Here is a 24,734-nt window from a genome sequence, read left to right on the forward strand (position 1 = left end):
TGACAATATTGTTTAAAAGCACAATATTGATTCTTTTATTTACAGAATTTAAAAGTTCCTGTCCCTGAATCCATCTCTGCCGATCTTGGTAAGCATCATTCTTTGCTTCATCATTCTGTGGTTGTCTGCCTAGAGATATTTAGACTTTGTTATTAGTCTGATTAAGTCACCTTCTCTTTGCTTATCTCACTTATTTGACCATGTGTTTTTAGATCGGCGGCGGACAGAACTCATCCCAGAGGAAATAAACAGACAACATGTCCAACTACTGCAGGAGTCACTGCTCCCTGACATCCAGAGGAACCTTGAAGATTTCAGGTTATTTTATTGTTTATTGTATATTTATTGTAAGTTGCACTGTGTGCTATTCTTATCATTGGACTTCACTATTTGTTTTATTTCTTAGCTGTGACTGTGGTGTGTGTGTCAATGAGCAGCTGAATAATTGAATTTCCCTTTGGGATTAATAAAGTATCTGTCTGTCTGTCTGTCTGTCTGTCTGTCTGTCTGTCTGTCTGTCTGTCTGTCTGTCTGTCTGTCTGTCTATCTATCTGTCTATCTATCTATCTATCTATCTATCTATCTATCTATCTATCTATCTATCTATCTATCTATCTATCTATCTATCTATCTATCTATCTATCTATCTATCTATCTATCTATCTATCTACTTGGCTCTGATTAAACATTGAGTATCCTGCTCTGTACACTAACTGTATGACATGTTTCTAAATTTTACATTTAGGCAAAAGCGAAGTATGGGCTTAACAGTGGCTGAAGTAGAGTTGGCCAGACTGGACCAAGAAAGAGTCAGAGACCGTGTCACTCTTGAGCGAGAGCGCTCATATGCTGAAAACATCATCACCAAAGTAGAGGACATTCTGTAAGTACTCAATGCTGTGCTCACTGTCTTATACCCCTCAGACCCACATTTTTACCATAGCTCATGTTTGTCTTCTTTGTGCTCTTTTAGGTTAACTACTCAGACCACAGAGGAAGAAAAATGGTGAGAAAACTTGAAATGCAGAGACTTTGGTTTTAATGAGATGTCTTTTTTTTCAAATGTATGTGGATCATTTAAGACGTAAATGACTCTTACGGCTGAAATATGGCTGTGAGGCATAAATTCAGCATGGAGAAGATCGAGTGGGACAGGAAGTCATGACCAGAAACTAATTTAAAACACAGAGTGACTTTCAAAATAAAACAAACCATGTCAAAATTAGTTTGTATTTAGCTTGACTGTGACAACAAATGGACTTCATGTGTGGCTCCAGACCAGGAGTCAACAGGTTTGAGGTTTTTGCTGACAAACGCAGTCAACGCACGTAGATATGTCTACAGAGCCAGACTGTAGAAACATCTGGTGTATTTGAGGTGTAATGGTGTTTCACATCATTTGTAAAGTCACAGTGTTTATAGTGTTAAATGTCTCACTACAAGATGAAAGTATAAGTAATGTAAGTAATACATGTCCCCTAAGTTAACAAAGCAAGCGCTGGGGAAATCTATGAGATATTACATCTAATTTAGACCATATGTTTCTTATGTTGAATAGTTTAAAGTGTTACTGATTGAAACAGTCTGTTGGAAATGCCATATGGCCACAGCACACCCCAGATGGATTGTGCAGAAATTATACAAGAAGGACTGGTACGACATATGGTACAAGTCATAATGTGGATGCTTCTTGTTTAAGCACTCTGCTTATATGTTGGTTTGAATCCAGAATAGAGAAATCAAGTGTTTTCCTTTCTGTTTTCGTTCAGCACTACAATGCAGTATGTCATCTATACATACATGAAGCACCTTGGTGTGAGGGTAAAGGAACCTCGCAGTCTAGAATCCAAACGGGTCAGGATCAACTTTCTCCCCAAGATCAAGGTATGCTTGTCTTTTCACTTTCCGCCTTTGCCCATCTCTTATTCTCTCCCCTATATACCTGACACTCCTTGTTGATAAATTACAGAAAAGCATCAAGACTGAAAAAGAAGGAGAAGAGAAAGTGAAGAAACCCAGATTTCCCAGTATTCTGGGGCCCCAGAGGAGACCCACTCGCATTGAGGCAGCATCAGGTGAGTCAGAAATCATGAACAAGCCAGAGTTATGTCACCTTCTTTGAGTCTGTTAATGTTTTGACACCACTTTCCTCTGTATTCAGTGAGTAAAGCCTTGGATGGCCGTCCCAGGCCTCAGAAACAGTTGTCTCAGCCTACGCTCGGTGCAAGTGATCACACTGAAGGTGGTCGTTTGAGAGGCAGCCAATCGAGCGAGGGCTCTGAACTCACACACTCCACATCTGTCAACACCTCATCCCCAGGCAGCACCAACTACAGCTCCGACTCGAGCCGAGATGCTGAACTGGGTGAGCCTCTGAACAACTGAAATAAACACCTGATTTGAGGAGAAATACAAAAAAAACCCAAAATCAATGGGCTCTTACTTGTTACTTACCTCTCAGGTGGAACCCCGACCTCAGGTCCCTCCAGGCTGAGTGACGGCCTTGCATCTGACCCTCTGGATGGTTTGCCGTACCCTGCATCACACTTTGACCTTTACAGCCTGGACCAACTGCAAGAGGATGACAGAGAAAGCGATAGGTGTGTTTATAGATAGATTTGCAGCAACACTTTTTACTTTTTCCAGATAAAACATTTATTTTCAACATTGATTTTTCTGCTTGTAGAGCCCATGAGGGAACGCCAAAGGCCATAAGAAGGTGAAGATGCCTTTCAAACCCCAATTCATCTTGAAAATAAGAAGTGGGGATAGACAGTGATCTTTTTTTATCGGCTAGATGAAAAGCTAACTTTCTGTATTGCTCTAGGCTTGAGGGATTGGGCGCCATGGATGTCCAGAGTGAAGACGATCAGGGGACAGACTCTGAGCATGACCCTCCAAATTGGCAGCAGCTGGTGGGTAGAGAGGTCCTGGCTGGTCTCAGGCCTCAGGAAATCAAGAGGCAGGAAGTCATCAATGGTGAGGACATAGATACTGCAATAATGTGTAAAGTCGGATCTGTTTCCAAAGAATGGGTTTCCTGTCTGTGTGTAGTGAAATGCAGCAGCAGAGCATTTACAATGATCTAACCAAAGTTGCGATCTGATGTACATCATCCCTCTCTACTTACAACGCCTGACATGTTGACATTCCACCTCCAGAGCTGTTTTACACCGAGCGAGCACACGTACGAATGCTGAAAGTTTTGGACCACGTTTTCTACCAAAAGCTCTCCAAAGAGGCCATCCTGCCTCCTGCTGACATCAAAAACATCTTTACCAACCTGGAGGAGATTCTTCAGCTGCATGGTACACACTAACATTCTGAAATCCATCCATCAGCCTTATCTGTACAGAACTCTCATGATACATAAAAGAAAACCAGAAGAGAGAATTGAAATAGAATATTTTGTCAATTTAAATAGTTTGTTTAATAATTGTGATAACTCAGAACTTATACCCTGTGTAATAGCAGTGCCATCACATGTGCATCCCTCGTCTGTGATTTGTGTGAAGTCATACACACACACTGACCGCCTATTGGTTTCCCTCCTTTGAATTTCAGTTTCAATACTTGAGCAGATGTCAGCTGTTCGGAAGAGGAATGAGACTTCAGTAATTGATCAGATAGGAGATGACTTGCTCTCCTGGGTGAGTACAATTCTCAGGCTGAGATTGTATTTCCTCCTTTCAGTTTCACATATTGAATGAATCTCAAGATGACTGATGTGTTGGAGGGGAAGGATTGTTCCCGTAAAAATGAAAGGGCCCCCTTAAATTGATTTAAAGTCAGAAAAAAAAGTTGCAGTTGGTGTGAGTTGGCGTTCCTTTTCTGCAGTAGTTTTGATGTTTGCAGATAAACTGTACATTAAAATTATTCATTTTATTCAAAACAGAAAATAGATTATTGGTGGTTAATCTACATTCAGTGTTATATTTTATACCAGCGCCCTGAAAAGCACAAACCACAGACTTGAAATGAAAGAATAAACAGAAAAGATTTGTTAAAGCAGAGTTTACTCAAAGCCTTTTTCTCTGTAAGTGCTGATGTCAGACTGTGCCCCAGATTTTACTGACACTTTCCCATCTAGATATCATGTGTGATACATTAGATGTGAGATAGCCACATATCAGTGCCCAGCCCTGTCTGAAATGTCTCTGTGGGGGATAAGTAGGGTAAATGGTCCCTGAGGGTGTGAGCATTGATCTTGTCTACATTAAAAGTTAAGCTGTCTCCTCTACTACAGAGGACTTAAGCCCGGCCCCCTTCTGGGAGATGCTGCTCATGGTTAAATAGTAAGACATTTCCATGGCAACTAGCTTTGACCCACATCGACTGGATGAGTGATCACCGTCTCTGCATGTCTCTGTTCATATCTGCTGTGTCCTTGTGTTTGGTGGTAACAGTTCAGCAGCGGAGAGGAGGAGAAGATCAAGCAGGCAGTGGGAACGTTCTGCAGTAACCAGCCGTTTGCTCTGGAGATCATCAAGACCAAGCAGAAGAAAGACTCACGCTTTACTTCATTCATTCAGGTACAGACGTGATGCTTTTGTTCTAACCAAAACTTCATTTGTCAAATCCAAGAATAAAGTAAATACATGTTTCATTCAGAGTTTTAACAAGCCATAGCTGTTACTCAACTGAAAAATATCAAAGCTACAGTTTAGTAAACCTAGTCAGCCTTTAAACTTTTTTCCCCTTTGCTGTTGTTAGTACTCTGAAGTCAAAAGAAGCTGTCTGTTTTATTGCTTTACAGGAGGCAGAGAGTAACAGACTGTGTCGCCGGCTGCAGCTCAAAGACATCATTCCAGTAGAGATGCTACGGCTCACCAAGTACCCCCTGCTACTTGATAACATCGCTAAGTACACAGGTGCTGTAGTGCTGCTTTACCACAGTCCCTCCCAACAGTTAGACTCGTCTATGTTATGATAAGTTCAAAACAAGGTTGATAAGGGAACTACTTCATACTGACTGAATATATACTGACTTTTATGTGTCAACACTATTTAATGTGAATTTGTACTTAATATTAACATAACAGCTGCATCTTTCCTTGAATTTACCCATCTGTGACTTCTTGGTTATGTAATCGATTACTTTTCTGTTAAACTGAAAAACCGTCCAATCAGATACAACCAGTTTTTTAAATGAGTGAGAAAGACAATCTTATAATTCAAGAAAAAAAAGTTCCTAAAAATATTTTTAGTCCTTTGAATGTTTGGTGCTCGACTGATTGGTACAGTTAAAGGATGAAATATAGTGACTATGACACTTAGTGTGATTAATGCTTTCAGTAAAGCACCTGCCCACCATTTTTCTAGACACACATGCTGCCTCAACTACTTCACCAGACCTGCAGGAAGATCCTCAGAACAAGCTGATTATAATAGCAAAATTAATCCCTGAGTCAATCTCTGAGTGCTCCACAGGGAGCAGAATTATAACCTACTGTTAATAAATGAGAACCTTGAAACTGCTATTTATTCTTATCCTCTTTGCTGTTGGAGGTGATTTTGGGTTGAATTGATGACTAATTAACTTCCAGCAGTCTGGAGTTTTGAAAATACTATGTAGCATGTTTTTGATTCTTAGTGTAATGAAACAAAATAGCCAAAACATTGCGGAAATCACCTCTTTAGGCAGGAGAAAAGTGGGATGAAGATGAAGCATATTTAGTCTTAAGCAAGGTTCAGTGTGGCAGCAAGCCAGCCATCAGTGAATTACTCAGACAAATGAAGAGATTAACATTTTAATGCTCCTGGAGGGGGCGGTGCACATTTTGGGAAATGTCTCGCCCATTATTTGGTTCATCATTTTAGTCTTGGCTGGGGTTCGGGCCTCACACAGAGACAGCGCACTAACGATAAAGTACCACTGGCTATTACAGGATCATAATGTTCCTCCTGCTTTATCATAATTTTTAAGAACGATGGTGTGTTAATGAGAAGAGGAAATATCAATTTGCTGGACAGCCCCCACAGATATAAGGAGGTCTTACTCCTTTCCAATGTCATAATATCTTTCAGACAACACTGTGGAGAAGGATAAAGTGAAGCAGGCAGCAGACTGCTGTAGGAAGATCCTCAATCACGTGAACCAGGCGGTGAAGGAATCTGAGGACAAGCAGGTATGATACTTTTTTAAAATCTCCTTTCTGTTTTGTGCTATCCTCTTTTCTTTGCTCTTCTCCCATTTTTTTTTTGCTCCACCACCATTTATTTCTCTCCTTCCCCCTGAGCTCCAGAGCAAGTGGCTTCCTCCTAAAGAGTGCTTCTTTATCCCTTATCTGTCTCTTCTTCTCTCTGTTGATTCTCTAGAGGTTAGAGGACTATCAGAAAAGACTGGACCTCTCCTCTCTAAAGCAGACTGACAACCCCATGATCCTGGAGCTAAAGGTGAGATATCCACACTCTCAGTGGTCTAACTTGATGTACACCCACACACACTGTTAAAACCAGCTGTGGAGAAAACTGCTCCATTAGCCAGCAGCAGGTACTTGGTGCTCTTGACATGAATTTGTCTGTTTTATCTTTGGACAGAACTTGGATCTGACCAAGAGGACGATGGTGCACGAGGGTCCACTTTCTTGGAAAGTTAACAAGGACAAGACAATTGGTTTGTAATCAGCATATTACAAGAGTTAGATTTCAAGGAACCTCTGCTACCTCCCGATTTAACATTTGATAAAATTATCTCCATGTTTCCATCCAGAGCTCTACACACTCCTCTTGGAGGACATCCTTGTCCTGCTACAGAAACAGGATGAGCGACTGATCCTCAAGTGTCACAGTAAAAACCTGGCAGGCACAGCAGATACCAAACATATCTTCAGCCCGATCATCAAACTCAACACTGTGCTGGTGCGCTCTGTGGCCACAGGTTGGTTAGAATCAAGATACTTGTCTTTTTTAATGTACTTCTATGTGCTACAATAACAAAACAGTTACAGGATAAATCAAAGGTACCATATTGACCCAAATATAAGATGAGTTTTTTTTTTTAATTGAAGACAATGTTAAAAAAAGGGAGGGTGGGTCGTCTTATAATCAGGGTCTAAGCATTGAACCATGCTGATAGTTGTGTAGGGTTGCTACACGACCACAACAACAGAGAGCGCCAGCTTTTTGTAAAGCCAGTGACCTCACGGTGGCTGCAGTTATCTGTCAATCACAGCAGAGATGCAGAGACAGGAAGTGAGAAAAATGAAGAGACACAGGGATTGTCCAGAGCAGTGGACCAGCTGATAGTGATGGTCAATACAGCAGGGACGTTAACTGTCAGACCATGAAATATGATGTCGAAGATTGCATGCCCTAAATCAGCATCTGAAAAATGCGAACTGTCAAAAAAAGGCTTATTGGGGTCCACAAAGAGACCCTTTCCAAGAGACTGACTGGAGGGTGTGTGAGTTTATTGAGAAACGTAACAAAGGTATGCCCATTACCAGAGCTGTCATCAGAATTACATTAAAACACAGGTCTTAGTGATTATATTCAGAGACAGAAATAGAAGCATTCTCTATTATTTTAACCACTTTTCAGAATTTCGATGAAAAAAAGTAATCTCTCAAAACAAAGTTAATTTCAGTTATCAGTGTCTTTTTCTGAAGATTTGTCTCAAAAATAAAGGGGTCGTCCTGTAATTAGGGTCATCCTATACTTGGGTCAGTATGGCAGAACATATTAACAAATCCTGGAGAGCTATTTATTTTAGTATTTTTAAATCTCACCTTTTGTCCTCACTCACTCCTGTCAGACAACAAGTCCTTCTTCGTCCTCTCCATGTCAGACAACGGTGCTCAGATCTATGAGCTGATGGCCCCTACAGTCTCAGAGCAGAGAACGTAAGTGCACCCGCATCCTTTGGTATCACTATTTATTGATTGTGTTGTTACTTCTTCAGCTGCTCAACAGGTTGAAATGTTTTTGTTTATTTTATTTTTTTTATTTCACTAGGTGGCAGCGTCTAATCACCCAGAGAGCTGATGCCATGAAAGTGAAACCTCACAGTGTCATACCATTGCCTCAGACTGAGTATGTCTTGTTTTCATCTTTCTTACTTTATTCATCCAACAGTTCCGTTCAAGGCTGTGATTGTTGCTAACAGTTGATGTTGCTTGTATGCTAGTGGAGACAGGGACGGTGTGGAGATTATTACAGCAGGTGTTTCGAGGCTGAGCAGAGACTCTGACTGCACATCCACCGGCAGCACCCAGTCCACAGGTAACCACAGATGCTCATTTCTTTTTATAGTTAACCTTGGATGTTGCTTTTGATACCTCACCGTACTCTGCTGTGGTAATAACATTACATGTAATTTCCTCACATCAGAAAAAGAGAGCAGTCTGGCCTCTAGAAGTGTGATGCAGAGTTCTCTACCAGGTAGTAATCCATTTGAGGAAGGGAAAACAGAGGAAGAAGAGGAGGAAGGTTTCGTGGACCCAGAGTTATCATATCAAGAGGTTGGAAAAGAAGGAGACTCATTTGACATTTTTCCCTGCAGAGCTGACGAAGCACTGAAAACATGTAAGCACAGACTGTGATGACTAAGATTGTTTATATGTTTTACATCTACCGGCTCTGCTCCTAAACCCTCTCCTTTCAACTTTGTCACAGTGGCAGCATTAAAACAGGTGTTGGTGACCCAGCTAATGTCCCAGGAGGCCACAGAGCAAACCAAGCGCTCCACAGGGGCCCGTCTCCTCAGGACCACCTCTCTCCGCACCCCTGTAGACAGTCGTGCTCGGGTGATGATTCACAATGGCTCAGATAAAAGCAGCACTCAGGCAGAGGACCGGACTCAGGACCTGGGCTCTGGAGATACGGGCTTCTTTGATTCTCCTGAAGATTTTGGTAAGCCTGGATGGTTTGAAGACTTGCTTTGTCATATTTTACACTGAAGGTCTTAACAGAAAACAGATAAATGTTTTAAATATAAATATGAAAAAAAGCAATAACATTTATTTGTGATAAACTTTTCAAATTTTACTAAAAAAATCCCAAACTGAGTTTTCAAGTGGGAACAGTCATTGCGCTCCTGTGTGAGAGTCTCAGGTTTACACACCGGTTGCTAAGGGGACAAGATTTCAGGCTTTTATCGACTTTGAAGTGAAGAACTGAAGTGTCTGGTGTAAGGTCATCCAAATTAAAGTAATATGTTCTCCTTTTTGTCAGTACTCCTGCTGCTTATGTTTCCCTTTTTTGGTATATATGTTTGTTGATATTGCTATTTATTTTTTATGAGACTATAAGCAGGACTTGGGAGGATTTTAGTTGCACCGGGCTGATTTGGAAGACATAACTGGCACATTAGAGTAGCAGTAAAATGATGTACCATGTCTCTGTGTAATGAGGCCAAACTGCAGCACATAGTGAGGAAATGAAATGATCCTAGCGTTGACCCCTGAGGGACTCCAGAAACTATTAAGTAGTGAGAGTAAGACTGTTCCCTGATTATGATGTGCAGTCCAATCTGTGCTCTCTACCATTTCCTTATCCTCATGATTTTACACAGTAATAATATTAAAAGGCCTTTTGATTCTCTCAGCAGGATATTTAGTCCTGGAGGGTTATGGGGGGCCAGGGGAAAGCAGCACAGATGATGAAATCTTGGCATCAACCACAGGAAAGCAGCTGCGCACGTCTCAAGGCTGTGCTGCTGACTCTGGTATCAACTTAAGGTTTTCCTCAACATCGCAGGCTGGCAGCCTTTCCTCTTTTAGTCGGCAGGTCCTGTCTCACCTTAGAAATCTTCAGGCCAACCTCAACTATCTGAAGGTATCCTATCAGCCCATAAATCCACATGCTTATAAGTTAAAACATTCATTCATACATTGCTGTCAAATTGATTATATCATTATTGAATTATTCTTTTCTTGCAGGAGGTGGAGGCAAAGTACAATATTCTAACACGCCAAAGGCCAGAGAGGGCAGCAGCAGACACGGATGGAAACAAAGGTATGTAAATTTTCGCTCAGCAGATTCATCACTAGATCTTAATCTGTGACTTATTTCCTTTATGTGCCTTTTTTTCTCACCCTACAATTTAATTGTCTTCACAGAGAAAAGATAGTGGAAGTCTGTGCCTCAGCTTTCGGCTCTGGTCCCAAAGAGGAAGCACCAACTCATTGTCTGTTCCAGTTTCTTGTGTCCTGGACTTTTCGGGACATCCTATAAGCTTGTCCTCTCACTGCTGAGCCCCTCCCGTTTTCTATCGCCGTTCCCCTGTGGTCAACACAGAGAATGAGAGACTTGAGTGAAAGCGGAAACGTTTGAAGAGGGGGAGTCATCTCTGGGATGCCGTAACCCCCTTCATTCAGCACAAGGCAATCAGGGAAGTGGGAATACCCCCCCAAACCTCACCCCTCCACCATCTAACATCCATTTTCCTGGATCTCCCTGCAAGAAAGAGAACTTATACCAAAATGTACAAAGATGTGTGTTTAGAATATATATATATGAAACACAAAACAAGAAAAGGAAAATTTTAAGATAATGTATTAAGATTTTTTTTTTATCCCAAGATGTATTTATTTTCTTTCTTTTCATTTTGTAAGTGTTTCACTCATTGCTTGCATGCTTTTGGCCATGGTGTTAAACTTTTTGGCTGCTTCTCCTGCTTCAGTCATACAGGGTCAGTGTGAGTGTTGAGTGCATGCTAGCATTCGAGCAGTGCTAGCCTAGCATACCCTGAAAAAATGGCAGGAATATATTCAGACTGATAGAGGCCAGAGTTGCACTGGTGATAGAGACATCCTATTGTGTTTAAAAACTCTTGAATTGTGTTGAAGTCTAGAATTTCAGATGAGTTCTAGGTGTGGTGTTAACTAGAATGAAGAGTCTGAAGGCTCTGATCTGGTCCTGTTACATTTCTGTGCTGACTCCTTTCTCCTCCCTCTCCTCACTGTGAGATGTAATTTGTCTACTGTCCACTTTTACTTTCTTTTGTTTTATTCTGCCACTTCTTTCCCCTCTGAACACTTGTGGGTGTTATACTTTTTCTTTTCCTCACAGCCCCGTGGCTTCAATGCTTATTTATCCCCTCCAGCTCTCTGTATGTCATGCTTTTCATCTGCCTTTGGGTATCTGGCCTCTTTCCCCCTCTTCTATGAGGAGCGACCATGCTCTTTCTCTATCAGCTGCTGACAGACGTGCTGCTTCTTTCTGCTACTGTTGGCAACGCTGATTTGACTGCCTGATACTCTAATAATGTCATGAAGTTAAATATACTGTACAATGATCAAGTTGAAAGGTTATCCATAACTTTAATAAATAAATGGTGCCATGACACATTACAAAAAACTGTGTTTCGTTTTATTTCAGCTATTAAAAAAAAACACAGTAAAATAGTTTTGTTTATAATACAAGAAAACATTTCAAAACACTTGGCTCAGTGTTTTGTTTTATGTACTGAAAAATGAATAACTGTTTCAGAAGTAGAGAAAAACTGATCAATTTCCATTTTTTTTAATAATTTGTTAAGAAATCTGTGGTCTAAAATAGATCTGGTTGCTTTTACCATTTTTTTAATAGCCTCATATAAGTTAAAGCAGGCTCTTTTTTCTTTCAACATCTTAATACAACAAACATGTAATAGAGTCTTTTTTTTGTTTTGTTTTGTTTTTTTCCATATATATATATGTATGTATATATATATATATATATATATATATATATATATATATATATATATATATATATATATAAAGTAAGAGTTTTTGGGAAAGAGTTTTGTCTGACCCCCACCCGAAGAAATCTCAATTTCCTTGGTTGGTGGTGTTTGTGTCATTTAATTAATTATTCATTTTTATTCTTTATTATAATTTTTTTATATATTTTTTTGCGATTTTTGCTTTTCTTGTTTTTTTGTAATGTTATTTCTTTTTTTCTTTTTTATGACAAACTGTCATAAGACAGAAATTGAGATTTCTGTGGGTTTTTTTGTTTTTTTTCTTTTTAAATTTTTATCAATTTTGTGTTTTTTTGTTTTGTTTTGTTTTGTTTTGTTTTTTGTTTGTTTGTTTTTTAATGGGGGGGGGGTGTTGTTAAGGTATTATCTGGGGAGGGTTTTCTTTTCATTAATCTTTCTCATGAGGTGAGGAGATGGAGGAGAAGAGATGTACTTTTTCTTCCACCGCTGAGGTTTCCTCGAGCCTAGGAAAGTATCAAGTTTGTGTCTCCAGTGGGCTAGCAGCTCCTGCAGTCTCAGCTGGTTCCTCAGGTCCAGGACTCACCTCAGGTACTGATCCATTGGTCTGAACCACTCACTTGAACCCTCATGCTCAATAGTTTCTGTTCAACTGTTACAAAATAAAATCATTTTTATGTGGGCATTTTGTTTCACATTTGTGCACAAAATGTGGGGAGGGTGGACTTTTTCTTCAAAGCGTGTTTTTGAAAGTGGCCGTCAGGGGATATCATTACCAGCAGGTGGCAGTCTTACACTGTAACACATCAAGTCAAGAAGACCCACCCTGAAACCTGCATTGACATTGGTGTTATAAAAAGTCCAGGGAGAATATTGATTTATTTTGAGGTATTTGAAAGTAGTCTCTGGCCAATAAATGACCACCTAAAAATGACACAGAGATACAATGAGTTTGCTTCTTAAAGCTGTGATCATGGGAAAGCTGCACAGAAAAACTGCACAGGATGGATTGTGAAAAAGAAACATGTTTGACATTAGTTTTGTGTAATTTGTGTTTGCGTGTTTTTGAACAAAACAGCAAGATGAGACCCTACAGCCTGAATAATGTGCTCCCTCCTCTCTATTTCTTGTGTGACCCTGACAGTGGTCATGCTGCAGTGAAACAGAGCACTAGGAGGGATAAAGAGAAAGAGGGATAGGAGAGGATGTCTTTAGGTGACAAAGAGAAGCCAGACAAGGTATGAGTGAAAAAAGAAAAGAGAGAGACTATAAATTAAGTAATAAAAGAAAGGAAGAGGCAGGGGACAGAGTGAAATGAAGACAGAGGAAAGGGGATGGTAATTGATTGTCGCCTTTCTCCACATGCACCTGTCACCAAGCTAATTGGAGTGGCAAAGACAAAGAGGCGAGAGTTGTCAGTCACATCAGGGGCTTTCAGGAGAGCCGTTCATGTCAAGCTTGGGTGAGACAAGCCTGTTTTGTCCTCCCTAACCCTTCAGCTGTGCAACAGTGCTTGGTGAATAAAAAAATCATGCTCTATCCTGTAGAGGGACGCTGAAGTTTGGTTTCATGTACAACCAACAGCAAAAAAAAGCAACATCGTTAATGAAACAGATCTTTCAAGATGTTTCATACTTTTCACAAAAATCAGAAGAGAAAACCGTCACATTTTAATAAAATGAGAAAATGTTTTGGATGCTGAGAATCAAGCCTGGGATCTGATGCGTTCACCTGATTTTCTTCACCTCAAAGCTCCGTGAGCTGCGGATGATTATAGCAGAGTGTGTCATCTTGCTTGTTGCCATGGGGCTTAATTTCAGGACAAGGATGGTTGACTGAATGACTTGTGACAGGAAACAAATGCAGTTTTCTTAAGCAGACTTTTCCCTTCTTATCACCCCAAATAGCCTTGGCATCATCATCATCATTATACTATAGAATTTGTTCATTAATTAAATGTCTCTGTCCCACTGAGTTGGTCATCAGTATGCAATCGCATCTGAAAGTGTATCACTCAGTCATCGAGGTCAAACTTTAGCCCTGGCAAACAGTAAATTACAGCCCTTCAGTCCACCTCTCAAGCAGTCGCATTGGGTTCATTGTTCTGAGCAATATATCACTGCCTAGTTTCACAGAGCTCATCAAAACTATTAAACTTTTAAGTGTGGTGGAAATAAAACATAGCACTTCTGAGTTGTTAAAGTTGGTTTAAAGTAAACTTGCTTCTCAGAAAGTGATTTATGGCTGCTGCTATTCCCTTTTTTTTCGGGGAAGGAGAGAGAACAGATGTTTGTAACTCTCCCTGTTCAATTTTTTTAAAACTCTCCAAATGAATTATTTCTGTTCAACATCTTTTGTCAGTCAATCACAGACATTTGATGATTCCTTGCAACACTGTTGCCTCAATTAAAACCTACTCCTCAAATGGGAACTCCTGACCTCCTGGGATTGATTTCCATGCTGCAGGTCTCCCCTTTTCATCCAGCAGGAGCCAATATCAGATGGATTGGACTGAAGATCAATGGAGTCTCCAGCTGGTGAATCACTGTCCCACCCAACAATGCCAAACATATGGGGGGTTGTGAAAAGAAGACAGGTAAAGATAAAGGAACTGACTCCTTTGAATTGAAAAAATATGCTAATAAATGCACAACTAAAGTAGAGTCACTTATACCAATCTAGGAAAAGAATACTTGGAGAGATGCACATTTGGCTGATTTGGGACTCTTAATAAGCAACTAATTCAACAATAAAACGCTTGTCATAGAATTATTTGGTGTTAACCCTGTCTAATTACCAAATCACACCTTGACTGAAAAAACCCTCTGGCTGGCCAGCTGGCATGGGGCACCAGGTTCAGCCTGCTGTGAAAGTGAACCCACAGACAGCTCCCCACAGCCTCTGAGCTGTTGAGCTGTGATCTGGGACTGAGCTTAACGTACCTCAGGGAGGTGGCAGAAATCGATGGCTCTTTTGGCAGACATGTTTCTGCTGAGTTTGGTGACCAGTGGTTGAAAGGTACACAGCTGCTGTTGGGCCAGGTTAGTTCAGGAGGGAGTGAGAGAAAAGAGAATGAATGAAATCAGAAATTAAGAAAGAGGCGTTCACAGGACGCTACAACTACTGAATATGAATGTGATGAATGAAGACTACTTCTGTTCTCCAGATGCTGGAGGTTAAGAGGAGAAATCAATTTATGGCTCGTTTCTTTAGTATGCTTCTCATAGACAGACGAGCACAGGAACACAGCAAGAAACTGCTCACTGCATTTCAGGCTTTTATCTTTTGAATTGCAAAAATGATTTTAATTGTGGGAATTTAATTTTAGATTTTTGCAGCTCTCTTGAATCATTGTTTTTCATCTCAGAGCAAACGTAAGGGAAAGATCATTTTTGTAGATTTGTAGATCACCAAAATTTCAAGTAGCTGAGTGCTCTTCTCATTTCAGCTAATGTTAATCTTCATTTACTGACACCGGTTTGTGGAATCCCAGCTTGTGTAATTCTTGCTGGCACAGAATCCTCAATTACTGAGGAGTGATGACTCGTTCTGTCTTTCGGGGAAGCATGCAGTGCTCTTGTGACTGTTCTTGCTGTACAGCATAAACAGGCCACCTCTATAGTTTTTACTGCCCACATCCACTGTTACAATGAAATGCTGATGCCCAACGGCAGAATAGGTTTATGTTTTAAGCATGAGCATGAATTTACCATGAGCCTCGAAGCTGAAACAATTTGTCTTACATTAAAAGTATGTGGTTTAAATAATTTCAAAATCCAGATTTTTAGATTTATTTGAGATTTATTTGAAGCCGTTTTATCCAACAGAGAAAACAAAAAAAAAAAATAAAATGAATGAATATATATATATATATATATATATATATATATATATATATATATATATATATATATATATATATATATATATATACACATATATATATACACATATATATGCAGTATGTGTAAATAATGAATAATAAATAAAATAGAATTAGATTAGATTAGAGAATAAACAAACTGCTTTTTGAAAACAACTCCACATTTTCACAATATCTTTTTTATGAACAATGACAAGTAAATTGACCAAGTTTGGTTTGAACTTCTACAGGAGTGTATCTGTTTTTTACGTCATGTTCTTGAGTAAAAACTGATGATAACCTGTTGAGCTTTAACAGCTTTGGCTACATCTCGATATACCATACAGATCAGTGCGCCTGTCAAAAAGTCCCAGATGGACGCTGAGGGACCAAGCTGGGCTCAGGTGATTTAATCTACCTGACATGCTCCTGCAGAGTGATGATCAATAATGCTCCAATGCCACTTTCACCACTGAACAACATGAAGAAAAGGAAAAAGAGAGCAAAGACAGAAAGAGAACAACAAAACCTGACTGGAATTGGAAATAACTCTTTGTTTTGTCGTCTGTTGCTTTTCTCTCCACAGGCTGGAAGCCCCAAACTAGTCACTGGGAACACGAGCATCTCCTGCTGTCTGCCTTAACTCGTCTGACAGCCTCCTGCTGGCTTTTGAAAAGGGCACAAATTCAGTGGACGCTAATAATCTCTGGTAAGGCCTGAAGGTGAGCTGTCTCTCAATACCTACTGGAGCAGAAGTTCACCAGGGGCTGCTGCAGAGGATGACTCCAGTACAGGGCCCTGCTAATCCAGCTAAACTGGTTCATAAGGGCACTATTTGGCAGATGGGGGAAGTAAGAGGAGGGCACCTATTAAGTGATGGCCCATGGAGAGGTTTGAACTCTCTGCATTAACATCCTCACCTTGAAATGGGATAAAAGGTGGTTCTGCCTCTCAGCAGCTCTACAGCACATGGGCTTTTGTCAAGTGTTTTTTGGCTCTTCAAAATAATACACTCTGCTGTCAATGTGGAGTCTATTACAGACAGGGTGAGAAAATCTGATCTGTGTATTCAACCCTTTTTAATCCAGGACTGGTGATTGATACCTGAATTAGATTATTCCTGAGCTTCAGGAAAATGAGGATAAGAGAGGACCGTGTCCATGTTTGCTTGCGAGTGTATACTCAAAATCAAACTGACAGGGATTCAAAGCAGCACGTATCCGAGTCATACTGTGACAGATTTTTTCCTGAAAGGGCAGCTAAGGAAATGCATGCTCCATCTTAGAGATGGCAGGTGAACACAAAGGTGAATGACCAAGGGGTAAGGGCATTTTCTCAGGGATCACTTTTTGATCTCATGACAGGACCCAACAACTCAACATCAGTCTCCAACCTACAAGCTAGATGCACCACAGACAGTGATTTGAGTTCTCCACCAAAAAACAGTTTAAACGCTCCTGCTTGTCTTTATTGTTCATTTCTGCTTCCTCGGAATAAGTAAGAGAGACTCGTCTCATCAGGCAATATCAGAGCAACAGCTAAGCTTGTAAACCCTGCCATGGGGTCAGCACTGCTTCTCCACAAGGAGGCATGTACACTGCAGCACATGAAAACCAGACTCAGGCAGCGTCTGACTGTATGATTGTTTTCATGACTGTCACATGCAGTAAGTGTTTGCATCGGCCTCACGGTGACACCAACATAAAGAGTGAGCTCTTGATTTGCTGCCCTGAATTAATATCATTGGACTCCTCCTCAGAGCTTTTACATTATCATCCACACACAATGCCTTTCAACCTCTCTGACTACTGGAAGAAAGCCAGTACCATTAGCCTGCTGCTGTCTGACAGACTACAAACAAACAGCACGTTGATTCTGCTGGTGTTTAGGAAACAAGCAGCAACACTTGATAATACAGTGTACATTACTGGGTGACCTTGATAAATGAAAGGTGAGCAGTTAGCTGCAGGGCTGTTAAGGGTTTAAGTATACTTGAGTTGCATGTGTACTCAAATAGCACACCTTTTCTTTAAGGTGCTAGATGAGCTGATAGCTTGAAAGAACACCTCACAGATCTAGATTTACACCATTGCCTGACTCAATCTATCCGTCTATCTATCTATCTATCTATCTATCTATCTATCTATCTATCTATCTATCTATCTATCTATCTATCTATCTATCTATCTATCTATCTATCTATCTATCTATATTTAATTATATAGCATCAAATCACAACAAACATTCTTTTTAATACACAAAAAAAAGGGGCAACCTCCAGGCTAAAGCCCTGTTTACGCGACAATGTTTCATCTGAAAACGCTAAAACGCAGCGAAAACGCAGTGAAAAAAATCTCTGTAGTAAGCATGCCAGGCCTGCAGGTGGTGCTATAACTGCCTTGTCCAGAAACTCGGGGGAGATCTCCACAGAAGTAAAGTTGAGCCGATCATCTGGTGTATTGGGGAATACTAAGTGCAAATGTGGAGTAACAGATGCACATTTGTATGAAGACAATCAGCAGATAAAGCAGATTGAGAAGCACAAGCACGGCACGGTAGTTAGTGACGATCGTAACAACTGTGCTGTTGTCCTGTTGTATGCGCTTGTGGGAGGCTGAGTGTGACGTTAGCGTTTCCGTTGGAAACGCTGGCTTACTGTTTACCCCGTAACAGTGTCAGCAGTGTTTCAGAAAAATCCCACTCTGGAGGCCGTTTTCAAAAGTTTGCGTTCTAGGTCGGCTGAAACGCAACAAAACTTGCGTTTCACCCTAAAAACGTTGTCGTGTAAACAGCCCCTGAGAATATGAGACAATGCAGGGTGCTATAATCTTTTGTTTATTGAGTGTCCACTTGAGGCTGGCCCCAAAAGGACCAGAAGTCACATACACATCAAGCCAAAAAAAAACAGTTTTCAAAGCAGAAATTAACCTATTTAAAGCATGGCTCAAAAAACGTCTCCTGTGTGAGTCGCTAATTTTACTATCAGCACAAACTGTACAGGGGGTGAATTTTTTTTCTAACTTGGCTGTTCAGAGGATTTTAAAATGGTGAGCTTGCCCAATCAGAGGCACAGCTCAGGGTCACGTGACCGACAGGTGCCCTATGACTATAGGCGAAGCCCTTGCAGCTACCAATATGGCCGCTATAGCCGATGTGCTTCATTTTCCGTTTCAAAAACAGACGGGTTACGTCAGTGAGACTATGTCCATGTTTTATACAGTCTATGGTCTAGACCCGTTAACCTTAATAAAACTTAGAAGCAGAAACCTAACGTCAGCACAAGATGAAGAGTCTTATCTCATCTTAACCCACCATGAGTACAGCACTTTGCAGCATCTGGCAAGTTACACCAGTAAGGAAAAACTTTACTTTAATGGGCTTTATAGTTAGACATTTACTTCCATACTTTGATTAACTTGTGTTAACTTCCCATCCTTTTTTCATGGCCTACAGGCCAAGTTATGACAGTAGAAAAACAGTTTCTGTGTGCTCACACACACAGATAAGGAGACTCCACTGAGTGTGTGTGTCAGCAAGATACATGCCCAACCCCCTCCAAGCAGTTATAAAATGTTAAATCAGCAGAAATGAATTCATCATTCATATCACAACCAAGGAAAGGACAAAGAGTTGATTTACAAAGATATGGGACAACTACTTTTCAAAAGCCAATCTATTATTTGATATAACAGACTGCATTACTCACTAACAAAAATGGTTATTAAGGCTTTTAACTTTCACAACAGATCAATGGAGCAATTAGATGCCACAGTTACTCTCACTGATGAGCGATTCAGAAGAGAAGATAAAAAAAAACCCTCTGGTTTAAGGGAGAACTTCTGTAGTAGTCATCAAAAGCACACTATCTTGAATGCCAGGACTGGAAATTACTGATTTCAACTGGAAATTTTATTCCCTGTTAGCGCACCTCATCAGCTTTCTTCAATCAATACTTCAGCCATTGTGAGCTGAGCTTCTTGCCCTTCTTCCCAACGCTGTGAGGTGATTGTATCCTTGTCCTGCCACTGCATCAACAGCCACTCTCTCATCACTCCCACCCACACAGCATTGTAGATCTCTGAAGCTTTTCCACATCAGTATGCTGTTTAATTACAAATTGGCTCACACTCAAATATGTTATATTTCAGGGCAGATGTGGTCAGTCAAACATAGATGTAGACAATACTCCTTATTATGGCACTTGGCTGTGAGACAGCAGCGGACCCTTTATGACACGACTGGAATGAGAATATGTTTGAACACATCATTTTATGTATGGCTGTGATTCAAATTTGCCTATGTGGCTTGCTCTACAGTTTCACTGCAGCTCGGGACGAGATGGGGCTCAGTAAATCTGTGCTGCTATTCAGCTGTCAATGTGCCAGTTCCACAAGTCAGATTTTCTTCCATGCCCCATTAACAACCCATTTCGAATCAAGAGATGCACAGCTCAATGACTGTTACTGAAATGAAGCATCTGATGTGCCTCTACATTGCCCGTTCACTCAAAAGCTGCAGCACTGCACAGTAAATAGGTCTATTTCAGAGGCTATTTTTACAGCATGTCTCTACCCCTGCACCACACTTAGCTGTGGCAACAATGACACTTAATTTATGTCTTCAGCTCTGATTGTGCCTATTACTTCATCTGCTGATAATGATTCAACAGCATGTATTCGCTTATTAACTGTATAATCAAGATTAGTAAAAACAGAAAAAGAAAAAAGAGGGAGATGCCCTGCTATCAAACCAAATAAATAGAGAAAAATACATTTTAAGTTCAACCTCTAAAACAGAACAGCCCAAAGGCACAAAGATGTAGCAAGGCTGTAAAATAAAAACCAATAATGAAACATTTAAAAAATCCTGGTTTTATGAGTGCATGTCCAAGAAATTCTCCCAGAAGCTGATGAACTACTGAGCATACAGACAAGACCCAGACAGACATTAAAAACTAGCAACACTCTTTTTATGTAGCATAACAGGAGTAAAGCTGTTCCCTGCAGATATTGTTCAGTATGCATAATAAACTTCGGAAATTGCACATGAAATACAGAGTGAATAGAAAATGGTATGGGATATGAAGTTGTTAAAAACTAGGGAATGGAGCACTTTCTGGGTGAGACAAAAACCAGTTCTTCTGCTGCATACTGACCACAGACTAATCTAATGGCTTCTTTTTTTATTTTTATTTTATTTCCTTTTCTTTTTTTTTGCTGCTCTGGCTGTGACCTAAAACTACAAATGCATTTATGCTTGAGTGTGACTGAACTGAAGTGTGAGTGTCGCCTTGGCCCTCACGTCCAAGACAAATTTCTCCCATGGGAGACAATAAAGATCTTATCTTATCTTATCTTATCTTATCTTATCTTATCTTATCTTATCTTATCTTATCTTATCTTATCTTATCTTATCTTCGGTGGGCTGATGTCATTATTAGTTATTTGAATAATAAAAATAGATTTTATTTATTACACATACAACATTTAAAACAAATGTCAAAGTGCAGCAAGTAAAAGCATGACAATCAGGAAAAATCACCCGACTCATACGACACATCCAACTCAAACAACATCATCTTTCCGTTGCTAGGCGCTGCCCAAGTAGCTGCCTGTTGCAGCAGCTCTCTCTTCTTTGTTCGTTTCTTGTAATTTTTTTCGTCTCTTTTTCGTCATCTTTGTATTTGGAGTGGATCATTACTTTGTATGGTTCATTGTTGGTCATGGACACCAAACTTTTTGTGGCTTCGGCGATATTTTTTACTACTTTTCTCCTGTGTTTGTCTGGAGATCCTACATGTAACCATGGCTGCATTGTTTACATGCGAAATTAGCTGTTGGCAGCCTGTAGCATGTCAATGCTAACTAGTGTAGGGCTTGATGATTTCCCTCGAGCTGAGGAGGAGGAGGTGAGGACGACGTGCTGGTTCTCGGATGTGAGCTGGGAGGTGACGACGTGGACCTGTCCTTCCATCCATTGTTGTTGGGATCGTGGGATCTAACCCAGGGGGATGGACGAGCTAGCAGTGCTAACCCAGCGGCATCGTGCTGTTCACGGACGTGGCTGATGGAGCTGACATCGGATGCCAGCCCCACATAGGAGGAGCTTCGCCTGCTGTGAGCAGACAGGATCCAGGAGACAGAGACTGAACAGACTGCTGGGGAGGCTCAGTCCTAGACCCTGTGGAGGTGGAGACTGGCTGGGCTGGAGAGTGGTGGACGAGTGATGGACGGGATGTCGTCATCTAATTTATTATGGACCTTTTTGCACTTTCTATACCCTTTCTTACTTTTGTTTTCTTAAATGCTGCGGTGACTCCTGAATTTCCCCTCGGGGATAAATAAAGTATTTTCTATTCTATTCTATTCTATTCTATTCTATTCTATTCTATTCTATTCTATTCTATCAGAATCAGAATTGCCTTTATTGTCATTTTACATGATGCACAACGAGATTGGAGAGCCTCTCATTTCAGTGCCATACATAGTTAGTTAGAAAAAAATAAACATACAAAAAAATATATATAATTAAAAAGATAAAGAGAAAAAAAAACTTGAAGTTGCAGAGGCTTTAAATGTACAAGATATATAAATGAGTTGTAGTCCTTGTGCACAGCACAATTTAGGTTCTTTTTCTTAGTGTACAATATGAGGTAGTTTTTCTATTGTATTGCACAGGATTTGAATAAATATGAATAAATATGAATATGAATCTGAGGTAGTGCAAAAAAAAGTAGCAGCAGTAGCAGTGGCCCATACCCCACTCACCCAACTCAAGCATCTCATACGACATACATGACTCATACAATGTACCCAACTCAAGTGACCCTTATGATGTACATGACTCACCCGACTCATACCACTCACGCAATTTACCCAACGTACTCGACTCAAATGACAAACACAACTCACCCAACTCATCCGACGCACCCAATTTGCATGACACATCCCACTCATATAAAGTACCCTACTCACCTGACTCATGAGACACACCCGACTCGTACGACGTACCCAACTCCCCCGATTCAAACAGTGCGTCCGGCTCATACGACACATATCACTCATAAGATGCACCCAACTTATATGACACATCCCAATTATCCCATGTACCTAACTCATCGGACTCATGAGGCCTCTGCCTTCACCACCCAATCTGGAGATACTTCTAAAGGGTGCTGATAACTGCAGGTCCTGCCTCCCATACTATTCTTGGAGAATTAAGGCAACACAAGCCGGCCAAGGAATTATACAGCAGGGGGACATAATGAGGCACTGTCAGCTTCTTTTCAGCTGACCTTCACTCCTGTACTGTTATTTTAAATTTTATAGTAAGTTAAAAAAAAATACATGAAGGTATATTAATGTAGATTGAATCACCTCCTGAAGGTCAGCCCTGTTAGTTAAAGTGTTTCTAGATAATTTCTTGTGATGAAAATCTCTTTCAGATAAAACTGCAGCCAAATGGACTTTCTCCTGTGTTGAGTTTTGTAAAACTTTGCTCTTTCAGTTTCAGCAAGCACCACAACTATTGGGTTACTCTCATTTGCTCATATGTGCTTGTTTCAATATTCCTATTCCTTTAATCTCTTCCCATAAACACTGTAACTAAATGTTTCACCCCCCCTGTGGACCTTCACATGCCTCTCTTGCATGGGCTCTCTCAACGTAAGAGCCTCTCACCTGTGTGGATTATCATTTCCTTTGTGATATTCTTTCCTTCTGTACATCTCTCTCCACAGACATTGTGACCGTAGGGTTACTCTCCAGTATGGGATCTCATGTGTAACTTAACATTATATCGCTGTGTGTAAATATCTTCCCTCATGCATCACAGCTAAATGGTTTCTCTTCTGTAAGGACTATCATGTGTCTCTTCAGCATTTTTCACTCTAAATATCTCTTTCCACAAATATCACAACCAGAGGATCTTCTTTGAACACAAAGGCAGCAATCTCTCAGTACATGGCCAATGCATTTTTTACATTTCAAGTCTGCACCCGTGAAAAACATGCCAATAATTAAATTTAGGGATAATAATTATCCTCTCAGTCCCCTAATGTTGCATTGACAAATTTGCTTATGAGAATGTTAAAAATCCATCACAGGCCCAGCTCTTTTATTTGTTAAGTTTCCAGTAAAAGGCAATTTGCGGAGCCATGATGTTCTGGAAACAGTCTTACATTTGTTTTCAGCCTAGCATCATTAACTATATGTCATTATTCAAGGTGGATACATCATGTTTATGTGTGCTAGTCAGTGCTGCGTAGTGTAGAGGAGGATAGAGAGGAAGAAGACACGGGGATGGAACAAGACAGAAGTTTCTTTTTTCTTTGTTGGAAACTAAATAATGACACTTGGCTTAGACCCGAATGTCCCAACACATTTTGATTCTTGCCAGGCATAATATCATGTTAATGGTGGGGACTTCTTAATTAAATCCCATTTAAAGCATACTAATTTCAATTATTTTTTTTTAATCAGAAATGAATTATAAATTAAACATTGGCTCCAAAAGTATTTCCCATTTGAGTGGCATGGTGTCATTGATATTAGCTGCACCTCAGTAATGTGTCTCTGCAGCTCCTTGGACTGAAATGGCACACAACATGACTGGTGGGTACATGAAAGATGAGTGTTGGGTGTATCAGCATATTCTCACTTTTCTCCTAAAAAATTATTTCATACTTACTGTGATATGACTGCCTTTTTGCCTTAACTTCATGATAAAATCATGATACCAAGTGATATTGTTGGCAGTTGATTTCATAATGAATCTTCTCTCTGTGGTGTTAAGAGCAAAATACTTTTCTTTTAGGTAAGTACATATAAGATGCCATTCTTACATAACAGAAGTTATTTTCACCCACAAAATTTGTGCCACCTTTTTTATAGCCAGTCAAAGATGATTTATAAGAAAAAAAACGAGGGCCAAGGTATACTTTTCATAGCTGTAGAAGCCCTTTTGACTTGAGTAGCCATGGTTACTTTCAAAGTCAATTTTAAAAAAAGAAATAGATAAAAAAAAATCAACAAAGAATGATACCCCATGTACTATCAATGTCTTTTTTTAGTCACTTGTTATTTATGTTTAAACCTTACAAGTCCAAAGTGAAATGTTTGGATTATGTCCAAACTTACTTGCTCAAGACATTTTATAAACTAAATTAGCAGTTTTGGTCATTTATTGTGCATGAGAATCATAAACCCACTCTAAGTTACAAAGTGA

General features: G+C 40.1%; 1 protein-coding gene across 3 annotated transcripts in view; it reads left to right on the top strand.

Moving 5' to 3' along the window:
* Positions 1-11,280, top strand: part of arhgef12a (Rho guanine nucleotide exchange factor (GEF) 12a) — a 46,569-nt gene extending 35,289 nt beyond the window's left edge. For 2 of the 3 annotated variants that reach the window (XM_074679110.1, XM_074679112.1), the window contains 26 exons: positions 46-88; positions 213-318; positions 746-883; positions 974-1,006; positions 1,770-1,884; positions 1,970-2,075; positions 2,162-2,365; positions 2,462-2,600; positions 2,687-2,719; positions 2,828-2,979; positions 3,162-3,308; positions 3,565-3,650; positions 4,407-4,532; positions 4,757-4,871; positions 6,028-6,128; positions 6,319-6,396; positions 6,541-6,616; positions 6,713-6,880; positions 7,757-7,844; positions 7,957-8,034; positions 8,129-8,223; positions 8,332-8,526; positions 8,617-8,853; positions 9,548-9,777; positions 9,882-9,957; positions 10,062-11,280. In XM_074679110.1, the coding sequence (XP_074535211.1) occupies positions 46-88; positions 213-318; positions 746-883; positions 974-1,006; positions 1,770-1,884; positions 1,970-2,075; positions 2,162-2,365; positions 2,462-2,600; positions 2,687-2,719; positions 2,828-2,979; positions 3,162-3,308; positions 3,565-3,650; positions 4,407-4,532; positions 4,757-4,871; positions 6,028-6,128; positions 6,319-6,396; positions 6,541-6,616; positions 6,713-6,880; positions 7,757-7,844; positions 7,957-8,034; positions 8,129-8,223; positions 8,332-8,526; positions 8,617-8,853; positions 9,548-9,777; positions 9,882-9,957; positions 10,062-10,072 (2,976 nt within the window). In that variant the 3' untranslated portion in view covers positions 10,073-11,280. The remainder of the gene's footprint in view (positions 1-45; positions 89-212; positions 319-745; positions 884-973; positions 1,007-1,769; positions 1,885-1,969; positions 2,076-2,161; positions 2,366-2,461; positions 2,601-2,686; positions 2,720-2,827; positions 2,980-3,161; positions 3,309-3,564; positions 3,651-4,406; positions 4,533-4,756; positions 4,872-6,027; positions 6,129-6,318; positions 6,397-6,540; positions 6,617-6,712; positions 6,881-7,756; positions 7,845-7,956; positions 8,035-8,128; positions 8,224-8,331; positions 8,527-8,616; positions 8,854-9,547; positions 9,778-9,881; positions 9,958-10,061) is intronic. The other variant, XM_074679111.1, reaches the window with a different exon arrangement.
* Positions 11,281-24,734: the final 13,454 nt, after the last annotated feature.

Source organism: Halichoeres trimaculatus, unplaced genomic scaffold (genome assembly GCF_033239565.1).
Source record: "Halichoeres trimaculatus isolate MK-OKI-2021-1 unplaced genomic scaffold, fHalTri1.1 fHalTri1_scaffold_9, whole genome shotgun sequence".
Classification (NCBI taxonomy): Eukaryota; Metazoa; Chordata; class Actinopteri; order Labriformes; family Labridae; genus Halichoeres; species Halichoeres trimaculatus.